The sequence below is a fragment of the Anoplopoma fimbria genome, chromosome 20 (assembly GCF_027596085.1).
Source record: "Anoplopoma fimbria isolate UVic2021 breed Golden Eagle Sablefish chromosome 20, Afim_UVic_2022, whole genome shotgun sequence".
In the NCBI taxonomy this organism is placed as follows: domain Eukaryota; kingdom Metazoa; phylum Chordata; class Actinopteri; order Perciformes; family Anoplopomatidae; genus Anoplopoma; species Anoplopoma fimbria.
This window is the reverse complement of record NC_072468.1, coordinates 9,002,931-9,026,203: the sequence shown is the minus strand read 5'-3', so window position 1 is coordinate 9,026,203 and position 23,273 is coordinate 9,002,931. Positions and strand designations below refer to the sequence as shown.

Sequence of the window (23,273 nt, the reverse complement as noted above, 5' to 3'; positions counted from 1 at the left end):
AAAATGGGGTTTAAAAACCGTCTCTGCAGACTTGTTACTGTTGCCAAGCCTAACAGATGTTCATCTGATCAGTTTCTTACCCCGTTTGTCTTCCGCCCAAGATGAAAGTAGAGGAGATAAATATAGGTTTATCCAACCATTTGCTTGTTCATTGCAGTAAAGTCCGACATTCTGCCCGAGATTTTATTATTTATTTCTGTCAGACTCAGTCAAGCCTCCTTTTTTCTGTCTTCTTCTTCCTCTATCGTTTTTCTTTGTTTTCTTCTCCTCTCCTCTCCCTGCTGTTTATGTTGTTCTCGTCTCATTTGTTGGTTTTCGACTCACCAGGTTTGGCCTGTTGTGATCTCTTTCCCTCTCACATCGATCCTGCCTCCGTTCCCCCCCCCCCATGTCCAAATCAAGACACTCGCAGATCATCCACAGGTCACACTCCGGGGTCAGAGGTCAAAGAGAGCTGGCCAGGGTCTTGCTCACCTCTGTCTTTTGTGTGTGTGTGTGTGTGTGTGTGTGTGTGTGTGTGTGTGTGTGTGTGTGTGTGTGTGTGTGTGTGTGTGTGTGTGTGTGTGTGTGTGTTATTCATATACAGTATATGTTGTTGTTGATGAAACAAATCAAAAAATGTTTATGGACAATATTTGTCATTTTTGTGTTGTTAATTTGTTTCATACAACCAACAAAGGTTTGTCTCATGACAAACCTTTTTATTCACCCACGTAGATACATGATAAATCTTGCTTTAAAGTACATTGAAACACATTGAACAAATTAGGACTGTGTGTATAATTTGGGATTTATTTGCGATTATCTATAAACAATCATGGACACTTCTAATTACTTCTAAGACTATTGCCTCAATGTCACTATAACTTATTAAGGATACTAATTTGAATGCCAATGTTATTAATGAATCCTCAAACTATTTAGTAGGCTACAGCCCTGGCTATGACCAGCCTATTGGGTTTTTTTAACCATTTTTTTATTTGACTTATTTTCAAGTTATGACAAATGCAGGCTATTGTATGGCTTAAACATTCTGGAATATTAACAACCATAATAGCCGTCAAAAGAAAAGTCTAGCGTAAGCCCTGTTCTAACTAAAGATATATTAATTTTGTGTGTGTTGTTATTAGCTTATTTGGCATAAACAGATAATGAATTGGATAGTATAACAATGGAACCAACGTTAGCATGGTAAAGATCTTATTTTAACATGATGATAATAGTCACCTAGATTCCCTTATATCACCGTCACTAACTGACTGACTAGCACACAGTCATCCTGCAGGCTGACCGACACACAGACCTCCAGCTCACTTCCATTGGGCACAAAGGCAGAGAGACGGGTGAGCCTGATCAACCCCAGTAGTGTCAGCCCAATTACTCATTCTCTTAAAGGGCTATTAAAACATAATTGCCCGGCGATTTACATCCAAGTTAACGTGGCCCTGAGATAATTTATTATTTTCCATAAGCCTTTTCTTTTGTGTGCCGGCTGAAAGACTGTGCGGGGGGGGGGGGGGACTGTAATTTCCTGAGTCATGAAGAAAGGCATGTTGGCAGCCCAGTGTAATTGTTTAAACCCCACTCTCAGACACCTTCCAGTCACCCCCTTTTAATCCTCGTTATCGCTCTCATTAGCCCGGGGTCAGGGGTCAGCCAGCTCCCCCTAGAAACACAAACACAGTGCCGAGGAGAGGAAGGGATGGATGGTGTTGGGATGGAGACATACTTCCTATCCAGTATGGGCTAGCTTGTACTGTATTTATCCACCTTTTTAAAGTTGCAAAAAACATCGCAACATGATTATCAGGTATTTTACACTGTCAAAATGTATTGACTAGTGAATATAAATATGATAGATAAAAATATTCAATGTTAATACTTAATCAGATATTATCAATGGCAGAATATGTTTTGATTAGTAGGCCATGTAAACCTAACCAGTAACAAGTCTGCATGTCTTTTGAGGCATTTTACAACTTTTTTTATGTAGGTTGGAGCACTTCTCAGACTCAGAACATTTACTATACCCTGTTTTTCTCCCTGCATCCTTGATGACTGGCAGTCAAGACCAATTACAGTACACATAACAGTACACAATACAGCCACACATAACAGTACACAATACAGCCACACATACAACACAAACACAAAAACTGTCTCCATTGTTTACAATACCAAATAATGTTTGAGTACTGCTGCTGTGTACTACTTGTGTTCTACTACCCATGGACTGAGACCCATGTTGTGGTCTCATCAGAATGGATGAAACTCACTTTATTTTGACGCTACCAACCCATAGGAAGAACACCAAGCTAGAAATATATTGCAGCCTGAGTAGTTTTTTTTCTTAGGTCTGTTTTTCTGCAGTCTCAACAGCCTGTGTACCAACTGTACAGACGTTAGCTGTAAGCTAGCTAGGAATGGACTCACTGACCTTTGTTTCGATTTCTGTATGCTCATGAAAATGATTCATAAAGTCCCACGCTGAGCGTGATTTTTTTGTTGAAACATTTTCAACACTTGTTAACGTGTTGTCACCTCAGTGATGAACTTGCATCCATTCACGCCCACTCTTTCTTTCCATTGTCTTTATATGCAATCGAGCCGAGTCTAAAATTGGCCTGGCATTCTGTTTGAATCCACCTTTAGTTTTTATATGCACACAAATAGCAAATAACATTATGCACATTTCTTCAGTGCACACCCTCTCTATTTTTTTTGACCATACCATATAGTATGGCCAGAGACAATTCAGAAAGGAGATTGTATGTATGTGGGTTTTCCCACTGCCCCACCTCTTTAGGAAACTAGTGGCAGGTCCTGAGTCTATTAACTCCAAAGGGAGAAGTGAACATGAACACAATTTATGATTTTTTTCAACTCATTTTTCACAAGTCACATATCATCTGAACACTCTGACTCCGAAATGGCATTTTAGAGATTGATAAACCTGGATAAAATGTACTTTGTTGAAGACTTTTCCTTTACTCAGCCACACACTCTCGCGAGATCTGGCGAGTTATGTTTGCGAACGCCCTAGCTGACTTATTTTCGGAATGCTAAATATATCTGTTATCTGTATATATACAGCAGGTAAAATAAGTATTGAACACGTCACCATTTTTCTCAGTAAATATATTTCTAAAGGTGCTATTGACATATTGAACACATGAAGAAAGGGAGGTGCAAAAAGGCATGGAAAGCCAAGACACCAGCTGAAATCTATCAGTAATTAGAAAGCAATCCTGCCCCTTGTCAGTGCAAATTAATATCAGCTGGTTCAGTCCCAACTGATGGCCTATAAAAAGGTGTCTCATTACCAGGGTGTCACACAAGAAACATCTCATGATGGGTAAAAGCAAAGAGCTCTCTCAAGGCCTTCGCAACCTTATTGTTGCAAAACATACTGATGGCATTAGTTACAAATGGCACTGCACATCACCCCAAAAGCACCATACCAACAGTGAAGTGTGGGGCTGTTTCAGCATAAGGCACTGGCAAACTTCATATAATTGAAGGAAGGATAAAAATCTGCTGCCATCTACCAGGATGATGAAGATGAAACGAGGGTGGACATTTCAGCAAGACAATGATCCCAAACACACAGCCAAGGAAACTCTCAATTGGTTTCAGAGAAAGAAAATAAAGCTGCTAGAATGGCCCAGCCAATCACCTGACTTGAACCAACAGAAAATCTATGGAAAGAACTAACGATCAGAGTTCATAGAGGACGCCCACGGAACCTTCAAGATTTGAAGACTGTTTGTGTTGAAGAATGGGCCAAAATCACACCTGAGCAACGCATGCGACTAGTTTCTCCATACAGGAGGCATCTTGAAGCTGTCATTACCAACAAAGGCTTTTGTACGAAGTATTAAATAAATTTCAGTAAGCGTGTTCAATACTTTTTCCCTGTGTCATTCCATTTTATTACACATAACTTAATTTCTGAACTTATTTGTTTGGTTTTCTTTGTATGTATGGATTACTTGGGTTGTTACCGACATCTGGTGAACATTTCCTGTCAATAGCACCTTTAGAAATATATTTACTGAGAAAAATGGTGACGTGTTCAATACTTATTTTACCCGCTGTATGTTAGCAAAAGGAAATATAAATACACAATGTAAATATTACCGAATCTGATTTTATCCGTCCATAAAACAACACTTCCAGGTGGAAACCACTGGGGAAGCTTGTAATGATGCATCTTTGTTACAAAGTTTCTTGAGTTTTGCAAGATGACAGGTCACCAAAACTGTTACTCATAACTCCAGTCATGTGAGTTGTGTTGACTGATTTTACTTTGTTTGAAATTAACAGTGTGAACTCAAAAAGACTGTATGCAACAAACAAAAACAATAGAATAACTATTCTTATTCTGTGTCTTTCATTGTTTCTACCTTGCAATCGGGTACATCTCTCTCTGTCTCTCTTTCTCCCTCTCTCCTCACCTCCTCTGATCTGTCTACAGGAACCACAACCTTGTTTCCTCCCCAGTGTCCTTCTCTAATTGAAGCTAATAAAGATCAATTAAAGTCATTAAGGGCTTTTCTTAAACGAGGCCTGGCTACTAAATGCATTAGCAGGCTTGCTGTCTTTCTTTATATATACTATATGTCTCTCTCTCTCTCCTTACTTTGCTTGCACAGAGGTCTGTTGGGGTCTGTGGGGTCCAGGGTATTTCCAAGGTCACATCAATGAACAGTACTGCTGGCTGTTCTTAGAGCTGACGCTTATCCGTTACATCTGAGGCAGTTACCATTATGTTTGCATTAATTCAGGTCGTTTCAAGTTTTATTCAGCAACATTTGATTGAAAAAGAATAATTTTGATAATTATCCAATTCATGCAAGTTTTAATATTTGCAGTTCTGAACTACCAGTGTCTGGTAGGACTTTCCCAAGATAAGCTTTCCTTCTAACACACAGGAACATGCAAGTGCTAGACACACTAGTTTGATTGACAGGAGCAGAAACACCAGTGGAACATGAATCACTTGAATCAGAATACGAGGAACATGACAGTTATGACTACAGGTTGAACCATGTTTTAACACCAAACAATCGCAAGATCTAAATTTTGCGTCAATATTTTCTGACACTTTTTTAAAAAGAAAACAAGATTATTATTAACCATTTTGTTTGTGGCTTATTACACATTACAAAAATATATAAAATGAAAGACACTCCCATCAGCCTCAACTGTTAGCTGCATAGTATATTGCATTATAGTAATTTAAATAATAACATGCTAATATGCTAAACTGAAATACAGAATTACTGATTAATTATATGTGAACAATGTTGTAGGCTTAATGTAATTGGAAGTATGTAATGATTCCCTATTAAAACCAAGGACTGTATCTATATATCTATAAATATGACTTTATGAAGATTCTGACTCCCCCCCTGGCCAATTATTACATGTACTTTATTATAACTGCTAAAAACATTTGACATTTATTAAAATGTTTGGTTTTCCCTACCGTGAGAAATTAGCGAGGCTGTTGATTCGCCATATTACTTCACAGTGGAATAAGAAAGTCCACATAGAAGACATGTGTTGAGCAGTGTGGTAGATTAAAGGACACACTGGTTCAGTATGTTTGCTTTTACCACATCAATAATCAGCCACTGAGAATCCAATATCACAGAAGACGGGGTCGGAGCGTTACTGCGCTATCCAACTATGCTGTAGCACCAGAGCACTATTCTGAGTCCGCGATCTGACTGAGTGATAAGAGAGATGAAGGAGTAGTGACCCATTCACAGGACAGCAGGGAGCCTGATGGCACTACCGTGAGCTGACAGGACTGTTAACACACTTTATGAAGCTGACTGTCTGTGTGTGTTTGTGTGTGTGTGTGTGTGTGTGTGTGTGTGTGTGTGTGTGTGTGTGTGTGTGTGTGTGTGTGTGTGTGTGTGTGTCAGAGGGTGTGTGCGTGCGCCCATGTCAGTGTGTGCATCTGAGAGGATAAATGCGAATATCTGTGTGTAAAAGCAGGCTACAACAAGTGTGACTGAGAAAATATCTGAGTGTGTGTGAGACCCGGCATGAGTTTGTGTGTGTGTGTGTCTGTCTGTGTGTCTGTCTGTCTGTGTGTGTGTGTGTCTGTCTGTCTGTCTGTCTGTCTGTCTGTCTGTGGGTGTAGGATTGTGATTGTGTGATAGAGACAATGTGTGGATGTGTTCTTTTTGTGTTTGGTTGTTTTTATGTATGACTGCACGTTTGTGTGCATATGTGTGTGTTGTGCAAGTAAGAGACTACTGATGAGTGTATGTTTGCTTATGTATGTATGGGAGTTTGTTATAGAGACTAAAGCTAAATTAGAGCTGACCACATCCAAGTTGTTTTGTGTGTGTGGTTTGTGGTGTGTGTGTGTGTGTGTGGTTGTGTGTGTGTGTGTGTTGTGTGTGTGTGTGTGTGTGTGTGTGTGTGTGTGTGTGTGTGTGGAATGTGTTTCATTAGTCGTGCTGCTTCTTGTGACCCGTGTGCAGCTTCAGTACAGTGTAGCAGTCAGTCTGGTGCCGGGATGAGGCGGGAAGCTCCCGATCACTCAGCCTGGGCTCAGCCTCCCTCTCCATATGGCCACAGAAAGCCTCCTCTGCCTCCCCGGGCCTCTGCCAGTGTGAAAAGCAATTGTGTGGAATGTGTTGGAATTAAGTGTCCCATCATTCAGAGCAGACATGCAATTAAAAGAGCTGCAGTCGTCACTCGCAGTAGACATCGCGTGAGTCATGTCACTATAACTCAGCTCAGCGGACGCCTGCCATTTTTTTTTTTTTTTTTGTTCTTAAGGGGGAGGAGTAAACACATAGACAGACACACACTTAAAGGGCTCACACACTTCCTGTCTCCCATTTGCTGTACACACACAAATCTATTCCTAGAGCTACTACACTAGAAGAAATGGTGGGAAAAGTCTGTGAAAAAAATATCTTCTATATTGGACAATCAAGGCTCAGTGCAACTCAGCAAGGATACAGTCCTGGTAAAGTCATTATAAAAATGTCACAATTCTCCAAGTCCACAATTCAATTTGCCTTTAGATTTTAAGGTCACAATCCGATTTTGGTTATGCCATTGTTAGACTATCAAGTCCTGATTTGTAAAAATCAACCAATCATTGGTTTCAAATCATTAAAGCTGTAATTTACATTCAAATTATTCTTTAAAAAGTTTGACCACACCACATACCACAGGCAATATTATCAAGTTTAAATCATTTATTTACATTTCCAATATTTCACCAGTCAATTGGAAACAAACTTTAAACAAAACCAAAAGGAAACACAAAACCCCGAAAAAAGCCACCAGATACTGGCAAATAGGTCCAGCCATGTTTGTCGTATTGCCTGAGGTGGTGCATGGTACCAGGGTGTAGCATAGTCTACAAACTGTATTTTTTTGTAAGCCACATTATGTTGTATTTGAGCTAAAGGCAACCAGTAAGCCACGCTGTAGGCAGGGGTGGAGAGAAAAAAAGACGGTGAGGATGACCTGTGCTGCTTTTGATTTACTTCAATCAATTTTGTGATTTATTATGGAATTCATGAAACCCCTGCATGGCATGCATGTGATGTTACTCCGTCAATTCATTTACGATTAAAGTAAGATAAAAAAAAGTAAGTAAGTTATTTTGGTAAATATAATAAGTTATATTTGATATTAGATATTCATTGACCTCCCTCTAGGGATAACATCCACTAGGAACCTTGCTGTATTCGTTTCAGGCTGTGTTCGATCCCGACCTGCTCAAGCTGCTAGTATACTTCGTCTGAAGTGCTTGCAATCCAGTATTGAATTTAACTATTTCTGCAAGTTTCCATAACTGACAATCCGTAATTCGGAGTTCTTTTCTGGTGTAAGCCGGCACTTACTTTATGTTTACTTCCGTAGTCTGGTAGTCACCAGGCAGTACAATTTTAGTGTTAAAGGTCACCAAATCTGTTCCTCAGCTTGGGAAAGAGAAACAGAGGATTTTGTACTAAAATACTGCAGCTTTGGAAGATAGCCACTTGATATGTTTGATTTAAACAGACTGCAGAAGCGTCAAATTAGAACAAGGACTATAGATCGTGTAACCCGTCTCTAACACTTTAGTCACAAAAACAACTTTAACTGTACTTATGGGCATGTGAGTATTGTAATAAAACAGACCACCATTTACCACACATGTCTGCTCATACCTTGGCATGCAGATGAATAATTGTGAATATACAACGTGTACTTTCAGAGACAAGAGAAGGCAATTATAAAAATGTTGACATTCAAAGAGAACAAAGGTCATGAAGATAACATAAATGATAGATGTTTACAACTAAAGTGGTTGAATTTCTGCTGTGGAACATTTTTACTTGTACACAGTCTAAACTGATTTCTGATCAGTCTTGGCATTCATATATGGTATATTTCAAACAGTACTGAAGTACACATGTGAGTTGTTTCTTGCATGGCAGAAAAACACATCATAATGGTTTTGTTTTATAGGTGAGCCAAGTCGCTCAATTTAGATTAAGAATATTTTTTTCCTACCGGCCAAAAGAGAAACTTAAGAAGAAGCAAAGGTGCTGTAACAAAGCACACACATGAGCACTTATGTAAAAGGCCAGAATGACTTTTTACTAAAATAAATAGAACTTTGAATCAATTCTCAAGGCTCCACACAATGAAGTGGTGTAGTGATTGACTCTGTAGTGTTTCCTCTAGTTTGTTTCCATCTCTTCTGATAGCTCATATCAGGCTGTTCACAGAGCTAAGCCTGAGTGGGCTACAGTGTAAATATCCCAGACCTATTATTACTCCAGCAAAACGTTGCGAGCCGTTGTCAAGCCACTAAGTACAAAATGGTGAATTGCAGACACGGAGAGAGATAATTGCCACTCACACTGGAAATTTGGCAAGCGCCTTCCCCACGAGACCCGGATGAAATGGTGCTTCAACCCCCGAAACTGTCATTCTTAATGAAATGGTAATTACAAACCCAGCGGAACAGCTGAGGGGCCTGCCGGGGCCCACGGAGCCCAACTACCAGAATAAACCTGCTACAACAACCTGCAGAGAGGAGGGAGAGATAGAGAGGGAGGGAGGGAGGCAGGAAGGAAGGAGGTTGCGGGAGGAAGGGAGGGGGAGAGAGAGAGAGAGAGAGAGAGATGATGTAAAGCATGAGAGAGGTTCAGGTAGGCAGCAACACCAATAATCTGAGATTTATTTCAATTGTGAAATGTAATACACACTCCAGGTTGGAGTGTGCTGTACACTGGGACCCTCATCAATAACGCCGGCTGTGTGGAAGGCAGGAGGGGAGGTTGGTTAAAAGCGCCCACACAGCCTGGGTAATTGATTGCTTTGTAAGTGAACGTGTCTTTAACCTTTGGGAGGTCAGGCCCAGTCGGACACCATCAGTCCTGCCTCGGGTTGAACCGCTTCCAGCCGTTTGTCTTCCGCTGCTCCCTCGTCTCAGGGCCGATTTGTCAAGCATGAGATGTTTTGGGTGTTTAGATTACAGGCGAGATGGGAAAACAAAGGCAAAATGCCACCCCAAACAAAAGGCCTGAGCTTGGATCTCCCACTGATCAGCAGGCTGGGCAGGAGGCCAGCTACCTGGGGCGCTAAAACCGACGGGGTGGGCGGTGGGGGGGGCTTTGCTGAAACCGAGCCACATTGAAGCCCCCAAAACACAGCCACTGTGGAGCTTGAACCAGAGCCAGAATGGAGGCTGAACGGGAGCCAACGTGAGAATTGAACGACAGCCAGAACGGTGACATGAGATTGAGCCGGAATAGCGCCTTGAGACGAAGCCAAAATGGCAGCCAGAGACTCGGGGGGATAGGAGGGAGCTCGCGGCGGCTAACTGTTTTCTTCACAGCAATACTCGTCATCACTGGAGATTTTAAAGTGTCCCTGTGCCTCCCTCCCAGGTACTTAGGCCTGTCTGTCTGTCAGGCCGTTAGAGAGGGACTAAAGATGATTTATCTGGTAGATTATCAGGGCCGTCGGCTCATCGTCCCTCTTACGATGCCCCGGAGAGACGGGTCAGAAACAGACAACACCTCCTAGGACCAACACTCTGACACCTCTCTCTTTCTTATGAGGGAGGAGCCATTAATAGCTGGCCTGCACTCAACAGATTGACAGGAGAAAGTCAAACTCACTTCTTGCTAAACACACATTGGATTATGGCTGTTTATTTATTTCCAGACGTGATATTCCGTCACCGTGAGGTAAAAGTAGCTTGTCCTCCAGCGTTTGTGTCAGTTCGTTTTTTCGCAACGTATGAACATGTGTGTGCACATGCAAGAGTATGTGTGTTTGTGTCAAAGCACAAGGTGCTGTGTGTGCCTGCCAGTTCCATCTGCTGTTCTATTACCATAGACGTGATGTACCTGCCACTTCCCTCCTCAGCCCAGGCGCGTGTGTGTGTGTGTGTGTGTGTGTGTGTGTGTGTGTGTGTGTGTGTGTGTGTGTGTGTGTGTGTGTGTGTGTGTGTGTGTGTGTGTGTGTGTGTGTGTGTGTGTGTGTGTGTGTTGTATTCTCCCAATCCTGTTGTTAGATCTGACAACCACTAACACAAGCTTGTTGTGAAAAAGGGGGAAAGAATACTCTCAAGTTCCCTTCCTGAGTCTGACAAACTGTCTGGGATAGTGGAAAAGCTCCACTCCTTTCTTACACTCCTCCTCTCACTCCTCTGCCAGGATTTAGGCAGCCAAGAAGTGTATTCTGACTATATTCTCTTAAGAGGAGTGTCTTATCAAAACAATGTGATTGTTCCAAAATTAGTTTGGTTCAAGCTCATTTATATTTGTATGCTTCATTAGCAGGGGTGTAACAGTACACAAAAGTCATGGTTCAGTTCAGGCCTCGGTTTAGGAGTCATGGTTCGTTACCAGTTATGTAGAGCGGGAACAAAAATCTAAATGCAAGTAGTGCAAGAGTCAAAGACAAACACAATCTTCCTGCTGGGGTCTGAAGTATAATTTTGCCCACAGGCAACTTTGATAACTATTTTCAATATGAAAATTAGGGACATTTCAAAGACTTCTGTATCACACTGAGAGAACACTGAACGGAACTTTCCCAACATATAACAGGTCACTATAGGCTGTAAAACCAAAAAGCATCTCTTGCATGCTATGAAAATAAAAATACCAAAATACATACAATAATAAAAAATGAAACTAGTGCAAAAAGAGAAGTGTTTCAAATTGAATTCACCATGGCAATATTTAAAAATTCAAAGCACCAAAAAATGTATCATCCATGTGATGGGCACATCTGGGTGAGGTCGTTGCTGCTTGTGGTTGCGTGCACTGGACCATGACCCCGTACCGTGGAAGTTCGATACGAATAGACAAACCATTACAGCTCTCTCCTAGGCTTAGGCATTTAAGTGACCCTAACCATACAGAATGTCTTACAATGTGTTCAAGTGTCTACCAGTAGGGCAGCATATTGTTTGAAATTTTTAGATTTTATTTTTTTTAAACCAATTCTGAAGTGCATTACACTTGCATTCTTTCGAATGTCCATCAGGGGGTGACTCCTCTTGTGTCAAAAATAAGTCTGATTGTATAGAAGTCTATGAGAAAAGGACTTCACTTCTGACTTGATTTATTCCCTCAGTAAGCATTGAAAACATAAGTTTATGGTCTCAATTGCTAGTTTCAAGTCTTCTTCAATGAAGTATGATGTTCATTTAGTAAATGATGGTCCCATTTAGAGTAAAATAGACCATAAAGCAGAGTATGCTTTAGGGCGGGGCTACCTTTTGATTTACAGGATGCTACCAAGTCGTTGTCCGGTCTGGTACTTGTCCGTGTTTTCATCTTAAAACTTTAACCCTTTCACAGTGTTTTCAGTTCATGAAAATTAGTTATAACCTTCTTATAACCTTATAACCTTTGCCAAAAAATGTCTTATTCAGTGTTTGGTTGTAATTCCACTTCTGGTTGCAAAAAGCCAAGATAGCGATGGACAAAATGGCGAACTTGTGGCTTCAAAACAGCAGTGTACAAACCAACAGATGTATTCACTGTGACTCCGCCCTCTTCTTTATACAGTCTATGGTCAAAACACAGGTAAGGTTCCTGAGTTCCCAAAAGGGTTTCTTGGCCCATAGTAAAAATCCTGAAGTGGAAATGGGATACAACACACATTTTAGCTAGTAAAAAGAAAACTACTCAAAAACAATGAGAAGCATCCACAACTTCAACAGTCAGTGCCCTTATAAGATATATTTGATCTAAAAAAAAGTAATAAAAAGCTGTAGTTTTCAGTGGAAAACGATTTTTCTGAATTGTATCTCTTCTTGTGGTTTTCCTCACGTTTATCACTGTAAATAAAGCAGTGTAATCTTGTTTGGAAAATATGTTGACAGTCTGGTTTCTTCCCATTTGGTCTGTCTGTGTATTGACTGAAGATCAATAACCTTGTTACTCTGTCAGCTTTATAAGTCTAGATGAATATCATCGTTCAGAGAGTGTGTATGCATTTTCCTATGTTTTTTTTGTGTTTGTGAAAAGAGAGCATGTGTGTGTTTGTGCGTGTGAATTTGTAAGTGTTTGATTGTAAAATACGAGTGTATATGCTCCCAATCCATTCTTTCAAGCCATTTCAATTTCATGCAGAGCTATAGATCGTCCCAGGGCAGCGGGTTCCTCTCTCTCTCTCTCTCTCTCTCTCTCTCTCTCTCTCTCTCTCTCTCTCTCTCTCTCTCTCTCTCTCTCTCTCTCTCTCTTTCTCTCTCTCAGTCTCCCTGGTGGGGTTGTAAAACTGGCCTTGCGTCTCTGCCCCAGCCAGATAGATTAATTAATTATCCTCTTTTTTCATTGCAGAGCCAATTACTCTGTGACTGCGCCTGTGGTCTATATACATGTGTTTTAGAGGAGCGAGACAAAGTGAGTGTATCTGTAACAATCCCACTATCACTAAATATAAGAGAAGCTTTGCAATGATATTGTTTCCCGTGAAAGGAGAGCAGATCTATGTGTGGGTAATTGTTGTCTTATTGAGAAAAAGTGAAGGCCCTTTATGTGTGTGTGTGTGTGTGTGTGTGTGTGTGTGTGTGTGTGTGTGTGTGTGTGTGTGTGTGTGTGTGTGTGTGTGTGTGTGTGTGTGTGTGTGTGTGTGTGTGTGTGTGTGTGTGTTATTTAGACATAATAGGTTTATTCAGACAAACAAATGGCGTGATGTCTCAGTTTTGAGCTCTAGTCCTTACTCCTCATTGCCTTCTTCTTTGGGAACTTTTGTTTTGAGTGGAATGTGGCTCAACTGAAAGTATTTCTTTCCTTTGCAAGCCAGAAGTTGCAAAATGTTGACGTTAATTGTGTGTGTTCGTGTGTGTATGAGGATATGCATTTGATTGATGGGTCAGCAGATAAACTGGGCTGAACGAGCCGAGTGTGTGTTTGTGTGTGTTTGTGCGTGACATACAGCGACTCGCCCCGAGGGACAGGGGAAGCGGAGCGCTGCACCTCCTGCAGGGGGTGCCGTGTCTCCCGGCAGGGGGCTGCAGCAGGCAAACAGAGGGGTGCCTGCACACCCCTCCACCCAAACCCCAACACACGCACACACACTCCACCCTACTGTGCTACAAGACGGTTGGGGGGTTGTAGAGACCCAGTGCTCTTCTCAACCTCCACTAATGCATAATTCATGCACAAGTAGCAATTTTTATATTTTACTAGAGGGGTGGAAATTTCAAAATAAAGTTCCACAACTGCCTGCGCACTCATCCTCCTCAACTCTCTTTCCTTTATTCTCACTCAGAGTTAAATCGTGTCACCGCCACGATTAGCTGACAGCAAGGTGTCAACTGTACACATCACCAGATTTTAAGTTATTAAAAAAATCCCACTTCTGCGTCCATACTGAGCAAATTCCTGTAATGTGCTCAAGGAATTGCTAAGCAAAGCAATAACTGATGACCACAAATATTTAATATTATTTGGTTTAACCTATTGATGTGTTTTGGAGACCCAAGGCCCTCTTTAACTTAACCAATAGATATGTTATGACTTTACCAAATTTTTTGAGAATTATTTTTAAACATGAACAAATCCCAATCCTAAATAAATATCTGGTTTCCGGCTCCTTGGGTTTCATAACCCTAAACATAAGTCATGAGACTATTTATGCATGTTTTCTTTCCATTTCATGGATTAAATCTAAACTTTCCATAGTGAAAACCATAATGGAACGTGCCCTAGACTGACCTGCAACCTAAAGGCATGTATGCTTTAATATTACATATAAAATACCAAACTTTTGAACTCATATGGCATCCATAACGAAATCATGTAGCAGATGTTCTACCTTTCAATAAGTACACAAAAAACGACTTTGTTTTCATCTCTCTTTGCTCCATCACATTTAGTGGTAAGGCATCAAAAAGTTGTCCGTTTGAAGAGGCAAACAAAGGCTCCTGGTTCAGTGTTTGCTTTGTCCGGAGGGTAAGAAAAGCTCGGGACCCAGGAGGGAAATCTCATGCCAAGCTTGTAGTGCAGCTCTAACTCAATCCCCCCACCCCCCCCCACCCCCCCCCCCCCTCTCATTCCCCACAAGGGCAGAGACATCTAAAAGGACTGTACCTTGGTGTGCGTCCAACAAAAGCTCTCTGTTGAATTTCATCCTCTTCTGAATTTGTGTTTGAATAACACTCGAGCTACAAATCAAAATATGTTGGACACTGAGAGTGAGGTCATGGGGTATAGATCATTGTGGCTTCCAGAGAAGTCTCCTTGTGTAAGAGAAGGGGGACGGGTGGCTGCTACTTTGACTGATGGCTGTGGAGACTGAGAGGGCCGTTTGGTGCCCATTCTCCTGAGACTAAGTCCATGCCTGTGCCAAACCCCTCATTTGCTTCCCTGCAATATATTTCATTAAACTTTTAACTCTTTGCAAGGTAATTCACTTGACATTTTGAGGCTGTAATGTTGAAGGCTGCTGAGTGTTTCTCCCTCTGTAATTTCAAGTCAGGCAGATATTTGCCTAATACAGCCTGAAAATGCATTCCAAAAACAGTTTTCTCTTTAAAAACACACACAAAAACACACACACACACACACACACACACACACACACACACACACACACACACACACACACACACACACACACACACACACACATTCAGAACAGTTAAATGGATTAAATTGTATAACATCCAAACCAACAAAGCTGTGCAGCGCGGCACAGCATTTCATGGTTACAGCCGTGCTGGTCCCAGTGGCGCAGATATAATTAAGACCTCTTCTTAATTACTTAATAAGCCTAATTAGTAACATTTCTGAGCAGCGGATTTGGCTGTAAGAGCGATGGAAATCAGAAAAATGTTAAGTCCATTTGTTATTTCATTTAAATAGGGATATTAATGAAATTAGTGCATCATGATATAACAGAAACAAACCACTCTGGGATTGACCAAAGGGCTAATTTAGTTTTCTATGCTACTGATAAACATTCAATTAAGTGGTACAACAAAAAAAATCATAGAAAACACAAGTCAATATAGTTTTTTGTTCGCTGCTTTACTCGTGTCACCTTCATTGAGTGTTTATTGTATCCGTTCTTCGCTCATTTTTCATTAGCCCATGGCCAGATGTGATGGAGAGGTGCGTAAAAAACTGACCGGGGGTCTGCTGTGTTGTCGTCAGGATAACTAAGGCGAGCCCACCAATCATGCGCTGGAGTTGCTGCTGCATTCCTGGCCACTTAATTAGAAGTTGTTGGTACCACAGAAGGTGTCACCAACCTTTTCAGGCGCTGAACAGATGGTGTCCCCTCTTTTTGAGGTCCTGCCAATGCCCACTCCGTGGCTCCTGGGAAAATGACCTAACTCACAGGCAGCTGCTTAGTGCGGCTTGAGTGATTCTTTACAGCCACTTCTATTGGGAGGGGGGGGGGGGGGGGACTTAGCAGGACGTACCACTGAAAACAAGGGGTGAGACTGCAGTAGCTTGGTCCCTGGATAGCTGCAAAAAATCTGTTTTGGTTGCTGCATACCAGTTGTTAAAACTGTGTTTTTAACGCCATGTGCGCCAAGCGAGGACCTCCACCCTGGAGATCTTGATGTCTCACTGCTGGTTGGTCCGTGTGCACTTTCCTCTGCTGCTGGCAGATGGTGTGAATATCAACAGAGAAAGGACCTGGGAAGGCCCGCAGAACAAAAAGTGAAAAGGGTTCTTCGACAGTTACAAAGAGGCCCCATGGAGAGGTTGGGGAGGGAGGGGGGGGGAGTGGCCTTCATCCTAATGGATAAAAAGAATGAGGGAGTAAGAGTTTGCGAGGGCATTTGCCGTTGTGAAGCAAGAGTGGATGGAGAAAATGCGAGGGCCGTAGATTGGATATATTTGTGGAGGCGAGGGGTCGGGGGTTTAACGCGCTTCGTGCTGCGTGGACAGAAGATCGGCTGTCACTCTGTGGTCGGCTTGGCTCAACCTCACTCCGACCACGCAGGAGGTGGAAGGAGAACAAGTTGAAAATTTGATGACTGTGTTTTCTGACTAATTTCCTGATATAAATTGCACCATGTGGGCTTCATCTTAAAGACAGTTTAATCTTAAAAACTTTTTGCGATATTTCCAAAAATCTCACCACATTCATTAAAGAATAATTTACGAATCCTGTGATTTATCTACTCAACAATGTCACACGCCACAACATCTATAAATCCTGTACACACATCTGTTCGGAGAAATCCCAAGGCTCTTGCTCAAAGTGAGCAGTGTGTTACTCTTTCCGTTTCGTGCTGCTGATGATGAGATGGCTGAAAAGGCCATGGAGTCTTCGTGAAAAGCGGCTCGGCTCAGCAGTGGTGTTTCACTGACATGTCAGGGGACATAAAATCTGTCATTTTCATCATGTTCTATCGTGGGTAAACCTGTTTCCTGCAGCTTTCTCTATCAGATATATGTCTGAGGGTTTATGGCCGTAGAGCTGGGGCAAGCCCGATCGATCTGCGGGAGCTGTAGGATTTAATAGGTGTACAGCTCTCACTAAGGGGTGCGGGGTGGGGAGGGTATATTTAATCACTAAAAGCGAGCAGGGTGGCAAACCCAGGTCACCAACGGCTTCTGTTTTATTAGACGTCAGATTATCAGTTTTCCCCACACTGTGAAATAGCTCAGGTGATCTATTGTTATTGCTGGTGTTTTTATTGTAAATTTTAGGAAGCAAAATCAAGACATTAAATCAAAGTACACACTCTCAGTGGCACTGATGTGCGTCCACCTGTGTTGTGTTAGTGTGTGTTTCCTGAAAAGACAATTTCTCCAGAGCAATACATTTAAGAATCTTGATACTTGATCTTGAACATTATTTACAATAATGGTGAAGAATTCTTGGAAATACCAGGAGTCCTTAGCGCTTTAAGATACAGATAATAATATCAATCAAAACCATAACTAAATTTATCTTACTAACAGGTATCGTCTGTGTAGCCAAACTTTGAGCCTAAAGCCTAGCTTACTCCTGTGCCATAGAGCTCCACTGTTGTCCAAAGACTATTAAATATACATCGCAGAGCCACTCTTGCACTGGGTGACATGCTCCTTCATTACCATGAACAACACAATAATAGAGTTCTTTGCTTTGTTTTTAGAGAGGGCTGTTTTCAGTGAGATGTGTCTTTATGACCCATTGGTTTAAGAAACTTTCCATTCCGACTTGGGACCCAGTCGTACGTGAACCTCCTCTCTACATATTTTATGTTTTTAAGTCTAGTCAACTTCACTATGATTAGTTTGATTGCATCTTTAAATACGTATTAGGGAGCATTCAGGATCACAGTTCTTTGTAATTAGTTCATTTTTGGTGACTTCTAGCAAACATTGATTACTCAATAAAAACACCTTTATCTCCAATTCTCTAGTATAAGCACATTTGGAACTTGGAGAGCCAAATGATAATACGTTTAGGTCTATATTACGATGCTTGTCAGTCAACTCCTCGCTACTCTAGTCTTCTGCATTAAGAACTTGTCAGCTGTGTTTTGCTCCGACTCGTCACAGCTTTCACAACTCCCCAGCACCCAAATGACCTTGAACTTCAGCAGCGCACCTCAACCCCTCACACCCGTCTGCCTAATGCTATTATGCAGGGCCCTACATGCTAAAAGTCATTGGTGGTGATAGTGGCTGATTAGATTGTGTCCATTGATCGCTCGGTGTGCTGTTAGGAGGAGGACGGTGCGGGGCTGCAGCTCCTGCCTCCCCCCCTCAGACACACTGACAGTCTGAGACAGAGGAGATGGAGCCCCATGCAGGGCGGCAGATTGAGTTATTGATCAGTTCTCTCCTCCCTCCTGTCTCTGTCTCTCCCTCTCCTGCTCCGAGAGACCCCGTCATCAGGATAATGAATTTCACTTATTGCAGATTAACGGCATAAGGTCTGTATGGTAATAATGGCAGGAATTAGCTCTTTGTCACCCCCTCTGGATTTTCCACGAGGAGGGGGTTTCGATGAGAATCAAGGTTGATACGGCCCTATTACTCAGTCCGAGGGCTGTGATTTTAACAAGAGGGAACCAAAAGAGAGACTGTGCATGAAATAAATGATTTGAGAGAGAATTAAGATGGGACGTACGAACACTGCGATTTCAGCATCACTGAAGTGGCGTAGGAGAGTTCTGATGCAAGAAATTCAGGTCTGATGGAGAAGATTGAAGGAGAGTTTAGAGAGGGAAATAGAACACCGAATAGCAGGCTGCTCTGTAAAAAAGGACATGGCAAAGAGGAAAAGATGAGAGCGGATGATTCAATAGAGATGTAAAGAGACGACGAAGCAGGAGTGGTGAAGTGGAGGAGAGAGAGTAAGATAGGCAGTGGTCATACAGTCACCAGGCAGCGACGCCGCTTAAGGGTCGGCCATTGTGTCTCCGGCACCCAGATTGGGGTGGTAAAGAATGAATAATGAGGCTTGATTACAGTCCGTGAGATGGCACATTGTTCAGAATCAATCCTCCAGGCAATTACAGGCGGTGCAAACAGCAGCCCTCAGCCTCAGCCAGGACGGAGCGGGAAGCCATTGTGTCAGAGGACAACATCATCTTCGTCAATGACTTGTTGCCTCCTCATGTGGGAGCCATTAGCACTTACTCTTCTCCTGCAGCACATTCAGCCGCCCACGTAAAAAGCCTCATGCTCACATGTACTGTATGTGTGCGTGTGTGTGTGTGTGTGTGTGTGTGTGTGTGTGTGTGTGTGTGTGTGTGTGTGTGTGTGTGTGTGTGTGTGTGTGTGTGTGTGTGTGTGTGAGGACATTAGGATGCTTTTATTTATCGAATGCACACGATCACATACAGTTTGTAATATAGTCCATGTTCCCTTCTTGTTGCAGGTATGGTTTTGGATTGTTGGATGCAGGGCTGATGGTGCAGCAGGCCGCACACTTCAACACTGTTACTCCACAGAGGAAGTGCATGCAGGAAGGCACACTCCATCCTACCAGGTTAGACAACACCCTTAGCTGCTCTATTTTTATTGCTTTCAGTTTATCACAATACTTTACCTGCTTCAACAGAATAGCTTCCTCACAGGAATCAATAATCTTTCATCTTATCTTCACCTATACTGTCAAGGCTTTGTGTATTTCTTCTTCTGTATATTTGTAAGAGGGGATTGATGGTGTTTCAGTGTCTCTTAAACATGAAAGAATAAGGTCCGTCCACTGACTTATGTAATGATTTTCTCATTGGTTAGGGTCCTTTCTCCAGGAGGCGTGGTCACTATAAACATGCAATCAGACGCTTGCCGTGGGAGGACTAATGAGATCAACACTCTGGAGCACGTTCAGGTCAGGCGGCAGTTATAAGACACCCTCAGATGACATGAACTTGCAGTACATTGTTTGGAAATCTTTTTATTCTTTATATGAATTACTAGAAAGAAAGTTCTACTTGAAGCAGATCTTAAGAACTAGTTAGACTTTTTGGGATGTGAGCTTATTATTTTGATGAGAAGACCAATAGCAGCTATAGCCAGCTATTGGTTAGCTTAGCTTCATGTTAAGACTGCAAACAGAGGGAAACTCTTTAAAGGTACCAAAAACCATCCAACAGCGTCTCTAAAACTCACTGATTAACATCTTATATCTGGTTTCTTTTAAACATAGTATAAAAATACAATAAATTGTGGTTGTCAGGCAACCAGCAAAACCACAACTTGTCCTGGTTAGGTTTTTATGGGGTCTCCATTCTTAATGCTATAAGCTAAGTTAAATGGCACTAGGTTCATATTTAAAATGACAGATATGAGAGTCGCATCAATATGTTTTCATGTTACTCTGGGCAGAAAAAGCGAATATGAGTATTTCCAAAAATTATGAACTATTCCTTTAAAACATGGAAAGGTGAAAAGGTCTGTTTTTCTTGTATACTTGTATTGTGATTCTGTTGTAAATTGGATTTTACAGCCTTTACATGTTTCCGGTTGAACTCGACATTATACAAATAAAGACAAAGTGTATTAACTTCTGCCTGCAACAAGGGAAGCTCTAACATTTCATAGAAATTGTTTTTGGGGTTTCTGTGTCATGTGTTCTGTCTGAGAATAGAAGAGATTATTTAAAAAAAAAAAAAGGATCGTACTGTGATGCTTAATGTGTTGGCTGTGTCATTTGCAGAAAATGGCAAAACTGTGTTTTCTTGAGCAGAGGCACATACATGCAAATGTGTTTATGTTTGACTGTGTCAGCAGGCATTCGTGTCTGTGTACGTGCACATTTGTGTTTGTGCGTGTCGTCTATGTTTGTGAGTTTGTTGTGTGTACTTGTGAAATAGCGAGGAGAGAGAGAGCGGGAGTGTGTCAGCATGTAAATTGAAAAGGCTTCATCTTTGCGGCTCTGCTCCCTGGCAGAAAGCGTGGGTCAGGCCATCGCTGCGAGGTGTGATTGATGGACGTGTTGCCGTGGTAACACGCTGTAAACAGGAGCGGGCTGTCAGTCTTTTTGCAGCTTGGCGTCTCTCTCTGCGATGTGCCATTGTCACACCAGATGTGCTGCTACTGATGAACAGGGACAGAGAGAGTGTTTACTGGGTGGGAATCATGGAGGTGGGGGCTTTGGGGGTTGCATGTGCTTCTTTAAATCATTTAACTAATATTCCCATAAGCCATTCTTGTCACTGTGTCTTTTCTTTCTGCTCCCTACTTGTCTTTCACTTCATCTTTGGGTGGTTATGGACAGATCATTGGTTTGTCCATCTGTCTGGTGCACAGTATCTCTGACAATACTGAATGGATTTGGATCCAAGCTTGACGGATTTACTCCGATTGGCCTAATCGTCCATGTGTCACATGAATTACCTCAGTTATAAATTGTTATCACAGCAATCCAGTCCTTTTTATGAGTACTGATTAGACCGAAGAGGCGTTGCTTCAAATTCTAAGGAATCGTTCAACAGAGAGAGAGATGAAAACATTGATACCGCTCTTTACTCAACACAAAGACAGGAAACAGGTAGAATCTGTCTACCAGCCCCTCTAAATGTCACTAATTGTTTATATAAATCATACCTAACCCAAAGTGTAAAATCAACAATTTGTGGTTATATGGGGTTGAACGTACGGAACTATTTCTTAGCCAGGTGCAGTAACTTCATTGAGTCTTGTAGTAATCATAAGGTTGCCCAGCAGACAGTGGAGACTTAAAGGTGCTGCACGCACAATTGTCTTTTTTACAAACTAAACAAACCACACACAACAGAGCCAGGCTAGTTATTTCTCCTTATTTCCAGTCTTTATGTGAACCTAAGGTGCTGGCTCTATTTTAATATTTAACGTAGCCTACAGAAATTAGAGTGGTAATGATTGTTGTCATCAAACTCTCAGCAAGAAAGCAAAGATGTCAAATGTCAAACGTTTCTTTTATGGTCAAAGGTCAAGTAATCAATCAGTAAAGTGTGTTTACCAAAAAATAAAGACCAGTCTTTTCAGATAGTTCCGTCACACTCGTTGAGCTGTGTCTCTGTCCACTCACTGCCTCTCTCATGTTTTCCCTATGATTCCATCCCTCCATCATTCCACTTGTTCACACTTTCCTTCTTTTTTATTTCTTGCCACCTGTCTCTCACCAGGTAAGAGTGAATATCAGCACCGTGTGTCGCGGTGACCTCTCCATCAGCCTGAAATCTCCAGCTGGCACCGTATCACTGCTGTTGGACACACGGCCCAATGACGCCTCCACTGCTGGCCTGAAAAACTGGACCCTGATGACGGTGCACTGCTGGGGGGAGCAGCCACGAGGCCTCTGGACCCTCCAGGTGAGAGAGGAACTGTACTGCCAGATATACAGGTTTTTATTTGTAGTTTTTAATCTTTAGCCACACTAGCAGTGCTAATTAGCAAATGTTAGCATGCTAAACTGAGATGGTTAACATGGTAAACAATATACCTGTTAAACATCACATAGTTAGCATTGTCATTGTGAGCTTATTTCAGCGTTTCTAGTTAATTATTGTTTCACACTGTAACTCTGAACTCTACAAAACAGTAGAAAATACCATAAACACATATAATTCAGCTGTATTGTTTTGCCTGTATATCGTTGAAAATGCCCTCCAAGATTGTCAATCTTATTAGCATATCTCAATTCTTCAATATGACTTTGAATCTGGTGAGAATTTTTTATTTTTTTCTGGAAAACCCACCTGCATCTCTAAAGTGATAACTAACTCAACAACAATTTACCAAAATATCTTGTTGGCTAAACTTGCTTACAAATCTTTACATACTCTCCTGGAAAGCCTTCTTCACATACCTTCTCTCATGATAAAGTAATGAATTGCTCCGCTTCGCATGGTCCCCTTCCTGTAGCTGCGATGTAAAGAAGTTTAAAAATAGCACAGCACAGCACAGCTCAGCCCGGTTCAGTTCATTTTGCAGTAGCAATGTGAATCATCCTTTACTTTCATCTCCGAGTTTCAGCCAAGCATGGCAATCTTCATTTTCCTCCCCACACTCTTCTTTTCCTTTTTTTTTTTTCTCGCATAGATGTGCTGATGTTTGATATGGAAGAAGGAGCTAAAATGGAAGGGAAATTAAGACTGGAAGGTTAAGTAACCTTGGCCGGGTTTGACAGACACAATACTGCCGACGTCTGATTAGAATCCATATTCACAGACAGTAACGCTCTGAGGTCATTTACTGTATATACGTGTGGGTGGTAGCAGCACGGTGATGGGGGGGCTCTCTCTTTGTACGTATGTGTGTGTGTGTGTGTGTGTGTGTGTGTGTGTGTGTGTGTGTGTGTGTGTGTGTGTGTGTGTGTGTGTG

General features: G+C 41.8%; 1 protein-coding gene across 1 annotated transcript in view; it reads left to right on the top strand.

Annotated features, from left to right (window-relative positions):
* The window catches only part of LOC129109234 (neuroendocrine convertase 2-like), a 162,069-nt gene that overhangs the window by 119,965 nt on the left and 18,831 nt on the right, over positions 1-23,273 (top strand). Inside the window, 3 exon segments of the mRNA XM_054621256.1 lie at positions 19,342-19,452; positions 19,704-19,797; positions 22,076-22,261. Coding sequence (XP_054477231.1) covers positions 19,342-19,452; positions 19,704-19,797; positions 22,076-22,261 — 391 coding nt within the window.